Below are 7596 nucleotides of genomic sequence, written 5' to 3'. Positions count from 1 at the left end.
ATGTTGTCCGAAAAAGAATTAAACTCAGTGCAGAGAAAGCCATATTTATCTTTGTCAAGAACATTCTCCCCCCCACTGGTAAGAAGAAAGTTTTAAGGTGTTGATAGGGTATGGACACACGTTCTTAAATTTGTCGTTCATTTGTTTAACTGTCTCTTATGTATTACTCCAGCTGCAATGATGTCTGCTATCTATGATGAAAACAAAGATGAGGACGGCTTCCTATACATGACATACAGTGGCGAGAATACTTTTGGATCATTCTGAAATGGGGTCCAGCCGAGCTATGTATATAGTCTAAGAACTTGTAAATTCTATTTCATTATCATCTCGAGTTATCTTTCCGAAAAGATTGTATATCCCAGATTGTATTAACTTCTTCAGAATTGGTATATTTTAATACCATGGTGCCTTGTAAGTAAATCTTCTCCAATTTCCTTTGATGAGTTCCATAAAGTAGTTACCTCGCTAGTTGAAAAAGTGTCAATTGGCTATAATTTGTTGCATTTCTACACATCTTCTAGATTAACTCTGTTATTTCTCATATGGAGATAAGGAGAAGTGTGAGACCCAAAAAATTCAGCAAACAGTGGTTAAGTGATCGGGAAGTGCACAATCCCGATCTGAACCATCTTAACAAAAACCATCGCCTACAGCGATGCGGTTATAAAGTAACTAGAATCACAGTACCAGTAAACGAGGCAAAAAGGTGGATGGAGGATATAGAAATACTTGTTCACATCTTCAGATCTTCTGTAATCTTTGGTGTTGAAGATACTTTCTAGATGTTCATGAATCAATTTGTTACCTACTGATGATGAAGCACTTGCTAGTTGTGAAGCACAATACTCAACATTTATATGCCGCAAAGAGAATGATTTGTGACAAGTTGAAAATTATCAACAGTAGATTTGGTATAGACCAAATGCAATACAATACAATGTAAATTAAGAACAACAAGAAATAAGAACGATCGGCCTCTGCTATTTCTCCCTTTCTTAACTTCAGGAGCTATATTTCATATTTTAGTAGTATTACCAAAAATTTCTAATTGTACATAACTCCAGGTGGAAATACGATCTTTACCACCAATGCTACAATACAGTAACTTATAGTAGACTCTCATTTGTAAAAATGCTGCTTTTGTTGAATCATAGGTGGGCGCAAGTCAAGCTGTTCAGGGAGGTTCAGTTAAAGTCTGCAATAGTCATTAGTGATTGTGATGTTGATGACATGTGGAGACCTAGGCCCATGTCGTACTCGTTAGAAGCTTCTACGTCATGGATTGCATTGCAATTGTTGTACCATTCTAGTGTATGGATGGTGGTAGGGAAGAACTCAAGCAGACTGGATAACTCGTCAGGCATGTTCATGTGGTCTTGCTCGTGCTCTTGTTTTAGCACTTCACCTAAATAGTTTAACATTGTAGTATGTTATTGATGAGGCGTTATTCATGTCCGACAATGACATCAAGAACTTACAAAAAGAGCATGGACTTTTTCAGAGGACTAACCTGTATGGCTGCAGCCTGATTCACCGTTCCAATTCTTGGATTCTGTTAAGTGAGTCTTTGTGCTTGGCTCAACAACTGAGTCAACTCTGTTTGTTGATAGAGTCTGATCATGTGAATGTCCTCCTGGCCATAGGTTCTCTACCAACAAGCTGTCTAACAAGCTATGTTCTCGAGAAGGCTGTTGCTCCCAGGTTTCACCTGATTTGTGTTCCATCTTCATGTCACCTTCATAAAATCCACCAGCGGAAGAAGTTTGGACAGAGTATTGTCCGCTCGGGAGACATTCATGTTGAAAACCAACCGTAAACCTGGAATCTACCAGGTTGGCTGCACAGTGTTGATGCAGTAACAAAGTTGATTCAGAAAGCTTTGATGTTCCTCCCAAATTTCCACCCCCAGAGGTTTGGAGAGAGAATTGTCCACCCCCTGGAGATTCTTGTTCCACCAGATAGCTGGAATCTAGCAGATTGGCTGCTTGGTGTTGATGCAGTAGCAGACTTGATCCACAAAGTCTCAATGATTCGGCTGAATTTCCTTTGCTTGAGGCTTGGAGAGAGAATTGTTCACCTCCCAGAGATTCTTGTTCCATCATTGACTTACTATCCAGATAGCTGGAATCTTGCACATTGGCTGTAGGGTATTGATGCATCAATAAGTTTGACTGACAAAGCATCGATGTTGCTGGCAAATTACCGCCCATCAAACCGGCTTCCGTAAATTTTTTCCCCAGGCCATCAGAAAATTCTCGTCCTAAGCTATCAGAAAAGCATCCACCTTCTTCGTGGTGCAGATAGCTTCTGCTGTCATTACCAGGTTCTACTAGAGTAGTTGCAGTACTTTGGCTATAAACTGGAGTAAATGCATCTATGAGATGCACATGTACTCCCTTCAAGAAACTATCCGGTGAAACAGTTGAGCTTTGACTGAATAAGCCTTCTGTGATAGAGCATTCTTCCAAACGTTGACCAGCAGGGAGTTGAAAATGACATGGTTTATTACACCACGAATCTGAATTTGGAGCACTGACAGCGTTTTGGTTATTAGGATGATCAAAAAAGGCTATTGAGTGCCTTTGCTCCTGGGAAGTTGCGGAGCTTTCTCTCTTGAAGATTTCACTGAGTAAGTCTTCTCTCTGCAACCTTTCGTCCATCAAAATTTTTGTTTCTGCATTTTCACTTTGTGTTACTTGTTCCAGGTCTGTGCTTTCTTGTGTACGTTTTCCACTCTCCGAATTACCCGTTTTTTGGAGTTTGCACAATCTGTTTTCTTCCATGTCGCTGGTAATCTGTAAAGTTGCCGTTTCTGAGACGCCAATCATGTCGCAGCTTCTGGTTCTTTTCAGTGTCTCGTTTGTCCTCGAGTTGTTGGTTGGTTCACTCACCCTCAATATTTCTTCAATGAAACTTTGTGTTTTTGAACTTGTTCGTGATAAGCAATCTTTTATCGTTCTCTGGCTTGAATTTCCGTCTAGGAGAACTGCTTTCATTCCTCTGCCATATAAATCAGTTGTTTCTTGGTCTTCACCGAAGAACTGTTCTTTTCTTGAACTCTCCTTGATCAAAGTTGTCTTGTTTGGATTTGTTCTTTCCTTCAACTTATTTTTCAGGAACCTTACCCTTGCTTCAGCCTCCCTGAGTTCATCCATGATCTCCAAATGGCTATCAGATTCCACTTCATGTGTGGAACTATTCATTTCTGGCATTGCTGGTTGATAAAATTGGATCGAAGGGGGCATATTTGTGACATCAAGAGATGAATTCAGAGGAATGGAACGATTGGCATCAAGTGACATTGGTTGAATTGTAGGCAAATCCTGGCTGCAAGATGATGGCTTCAATTGTGGGGCTGAAACTGGAGCTGTCGAATCTGGGATTGATGAGTGCAACTGGAAACCAGATTCTGAATGTATGGGGATCGACAAACGCAGTTTGAGTGGCGAAAGAGGAGGCGTAGGCGGTTTCAACTGGAATGCAGACAATGAAGCCACCGGGGCATCAGTTGTTTGCGTGCTCATATGCACGGAGTACGATGCTGGACCTCCAGCCGACAATTTCAGCTTCAGGAGCGACCTTGGAGACTCCGCAGGCGATGACCATGGGATTTGCAGAGACGGATCTGAAGGTAGAAATGGTGATGCATTCACAACTGAGTGTGTTGAACCAGATACATTATCCGTTGGAGGCAACTGATTCGTGGCTCTTGAGAACCGCCTCAGGCAGCTATCTGGGGAGGAAAGAATCGGAGGTTTCCTAAGCGGTGTGAATGTATTGGAACTGCTACCATCTTGCCACAACAAAGGGCCTTGAACATGAGGCGCCGTATCAGTCAGCTGACTATGTTGTTGCGGAGAAATGAGCAAGTTCTGAGTTTGAGAAGTTGGAGTATTAGGCAGCAGAGGTGTCTGATCAGTCAACTGACTCGCAGGACTCTGTTTGTGGGGCGACGCGAGGCTACCGGGTGGGACGAATTGGGGTAATTGTGGTGTGGGGTTGAGACTCTGAGGTGAATGGACGATGGAGGATGAATTAGTTGGATGAGATGAAGTGTTGAGTAGATTAGGCTGAAATTCAGGGGAGTGAATATTGGAGGTGGAGGGGAGTGTATGGTTGGGATAATTTGTGGGAATATTGGGGAAATAATCTTCGTTGGCGTTGGCGTTGGCGTTGGCGTTGGCTTGGTCGGCGTTGAGGTTTTTGTTGGAGACATGTGTATGGCTTTGCTGCTGCTGCTGTTGTTCTTCTTGCGCAGTTGGGTAGATTGGAAGGTGGTGTTTCTGGCATTTCTTGGCTCTCTTGTGCCAGAAATTCTTGATCTCATTGTCTGATCTCCCAGGTAGCTGCATTAACATGTTAACACCAAATTCAGACATTCTTGCCAACATATACATGACAATATTACACAAAACTTTTGGATTGGAATAAAATTTATTTTATCACTACTATTTTTACAAGTAATTATAACACTTAGGCACGTTCTAAATCAAAAGGGTAGACGTATATATAATTTATACATGCACACTAATACTACAACATACTGTGTGTGCATACACAATATAAATCATTAACAAGATCATCAAATCCTTTGTCAACTACTACATACGAGGATGTTTTATTACTTCTGTTTACTCTTGTCAAAAGAATTAATCTTTACTGTATTCATTATACACAAATTCACCCTTCCAAACAGCGACGGACAAAGAACAATCCGTCGCAAGAACCCATGAAATGCATAGATACCTTGGAGGCAATGCGAGACCAGCTGTTGCCATATTTGGAATGCAAATCAAGAATCAAGTTCTCCTCCTCCAGCGTGAAAGGGTATTTCTTCAGGTTCGGTCTCAAATAGTTCAACCACCGTAGCCTGCAATTCTTGGCGGGCCTAGCCAGGCCCGAAAACTTCTCGATCGCCACCCAATTCCTGACCCCATACTCATCCACCGCCCGTTTAAGTTTCTCGTCCTCCTCCTTGCTCCACGCCCCTTTCTTGTACACCACCGGCCCCGCCTCCATCTCCACCTCCGCCTTCTCGCTGCCGGTTGTTGTTGGTGGTTCTATCGACTCTACCCTATGGGCATGATCTCCCCCTTCCCGGCTCTCCATCCCAGACGTGCATGGCGTCAGGGGATGACAATCTACTGCCATTCAATCCAATCTCTCTATGGAAAACGATGGAATTGAATGGAATAAGAATTCAAAAGCCGGTTTTACTACATATCTACGCACGTACTACCCCTTCTTCTCTGTGTTTTTTCCTTTCTCCTGTACTCAGATATACAAACAATCTGTCCGAAGCTAATGAATGTGTTTCAAATGATGTTATTACAAAACCTGCCCTAATTTCCCAGAAGTTTGTCCAATTCGAACAAAAACCCAAGAAACTGATCATAAATTCCTTGGCGGGCGAACAGGCGATTGTTTGATGAATGAATACAACCATCAAAATTTTAACCTGGGATTCCAATTACCTGCAGAGAGAGCGGTAGAAAAAAGGCTTTCAAGGTCAAAAATTGGTTGAGAGGGGAGAGAGGAAAGAGAAGTGGGGTAGAAGAGAAAGGTGTAGAACGTGGGGTTTATATTGTGGTCAAACAACACAGTTTTCGGCAGGTTCAGGTTACAAAAAAATTTGATAAAATCAGTGCTTCTGATTGAGCTTTGGGGGGGTTTAATGATTATAAACAAATATGTGTTAATTGAATTAAGTTCTATGTTATGGTACAGCTGGTGATGAACGCGTACGTACGTATGCGTGCATGGAATGATTCCAAAATGGACGTTGGAGAAATGACATAGTTTCACCACTGTTAGGGGTGGCACTGATGATTCCCCATGCAAAATGGGTGGGCGCACCACATGATTTCTTGTGTTTTTTTGTAGGGTCTACTGCTTTTCACCAACATTCTTTTTTATTCATTTATTAATTAGGTTGAATGGTCAGATACTTTTCAAGAATTTTATATTTGTTTTTACTTTATTTGAATTCTTTAGTAGCATTGAGAATAAGTATTTTTCTAATCAATGAAGGGGGGAAGTATGTAAAAGATAAATTGGCGAAAAATAATATTTGTCTTAATTTGTAATAATCTTAGATCATATTGACATGGAATGCAGTAGATTGGTGTCTCGTGACGTAAGATATTATTTACCTTAACTTCAAGAGTCTCATAGTTTTGCCTTAAAATAGTATCTGGCTACGGATCGAAAACCTCAGGATTTGTAAGTCATTCAAATTTTTTGTCTGCAATTGACGTGGAATATGATATCGCTTTCCGCCTTTTCCAAAAGCCCATTGCTCCAAGAAGACTGTAAGCCAGGGAATCCCAATGGCTGGAGGCCTACTCTCATGCTTCAGCCTAGCTCCCTCCATCCTACCTGAAAGCTTGATTCTGAGTTCTCTAGTTGAAGGCCTTGCAAGCCTGCCTGAAAGTCCAAGTAGATACCATATGCCGAAAGGCCTTTACGGCACAAGTGAGGTTATTAAGCCCAATTGAGAGGGCAGTTGAAATTACTAGCCTGAAGGCCCACCCGAAAGCCTGTTAGGTCCACCCAGAGCCAGCAACAGTTACCTACATGGAGGCCCATCAAACCTAATTTGAAAGCCCATCTGAAAGTTGATAGATGATACTAACCTTGAAACTCCAAAGCTTTATCCACATCAAACAACCAACCATTTCGGAGAAGATCCAAAGAGATTAGTTCCTAAAAATCAACAAGTGCTTATGGAAAATCTAGAGATAAGGTTCAAAGAATCTCAATTGTATCAGCTAGCTCAATCACCTAACATAAAATTGTGGAATTTGGAGATACCATCATATCCCAACCTCCTTTATAAATAGGCAATGCATTCATTCCTAAGCATCACTACGCTTTCTTTTCTTTTCCTTTTTTTTTTTTTTTTACAGACGAACATAAAACAGTTGATTATATGCACCTTACTACATTCAAGTTCATTGTTTTCTAGACACTTCATAAGTTTACTTCTTACATAATTGTTGTGCTTTCATTCAGATTCTCAAACTGATTCAAATATCAAATTGCTAATCCTTGTCTGCAGATACTCCCCCATTCATTCTAACATCAGTATTTTTTATCCAAAAAATCATAACAAAAGAAGGAAGGGGATGAACAGTGAATTTTCGAAGGGAGTGTAAGCGTAATTTTAAAATTTCTTTGATGTTCTTTGAAGGAAAGCAAACTTTTGTAATTTCAGAGGGGGTCAGAATATAATTACCTTAATTTTTATGACCTGGAGAGTGTTTAGATTAACTTATGAAGTTTTTTAAGCATCTTACAATATTTAATAATCTTGTAAAATAAATGCTTATAAACTCAGTAAAAAATAAAATAAGAGTCGCTAACTTATCTTTTCCCGGAATTTTAATAAATTAATTCAGGACTAATAATAAAATTCTAATATCACATAAGTTCTAAAAAGAATATTAAAAATTTTAAATCTAAAATTTGAGTTTTAATATCTAATAAAATTTTGTGAAACAATGTGAATTGCAAACTTTGTGTCGCTCTCTCATTTTAGGGACAACATTGTAAAATAACAAGCATGGCTAAATTTTGGGGTCGAAGGGATGA

General features: G+C 40.2%; 2 protein-coding genes across 2 annotated transcripts in view; one reads left to right on the top strand and one right to left on the bottom strand.

The window, feature by feature from the left end:
- The window catches only part of LOC105176682 (autophagy-related protein 8C), a gene marked incomplete in the record, with an annotated part of 2289 nt that extends 1818 nt beyond the window's left edge, over window positions 1-471 (top strand). Inside the window, 2 exon segments of the mRNA XM_020698865.1 lie at window positions 1-78; window positions 173-471. Coding sequence (XP_020554524.1) covers window positions 1-78; window positions 173-267 — 173 coding nt within the window.
- On the bottom strand, window positions 879-5676 carry LOC105176765. The gene is made up of 3 exons (XM_011099668.2): window positions 4750-5676; window positions 1514-4349; window positions 879-1408 (listed from the first exon to the last, which is right to left on the bottom strand). Exons 1-3 carry the CDS (start codon window positions 5152-5154, stop codon window positions 1188-1190), a joined length of 3462 nt encoding a protein of 1153 aa, XP_011097970.1. The 5' UTR covers window positions 5155-5676; the 3' UTR covers window positions 879-1187.

Source organism: Sesamum indicum, linkage group LG14, assembly GCF_000512975.1.
Source record: "Sesamum indicum cultivar Zhongzhi No. 13 linkage group LG14, S_indicum_v1.0, whole genome shotgun sequence".
NCBI classification, from domain to species: domain Eukaryota; kingdom Viridiplantae; phylum Streptophyta; class Magnoliopsida; order Lamiales; family Pedaliaceae; genus Sesamum; species Sesamum indicum.
Note: the sequence above shows the minus strand (reverse complement) of the source record. Positions and strands in the feature narration are given on the sequence as shown.

Bases quoted from the DNA above. Each gene is read 5' to 3' on its own strand.
- LOC105176765 (XM_011099668.2), bottom strand. From the start codon at position 5,154: ATGGCAGTAGATTGTCATCCCCTGACGCCATGCACGTCTGGGATGGAG. The intron at 4,350-4,749 runs GTATCTATGCAT...ATGTTAATGCAG, and splicing joins GGTCTCGCATTGCCTCCAAG to CTACCTGGGAGATCAGACAA. The intron at 1,409-1,513 runs GTTAGTCCTCTG...TAAACTATTTAG, and splicing joins ATCAGGCTGCAGCCATACAG to GTGAAGTGCTAAAACAAGAG.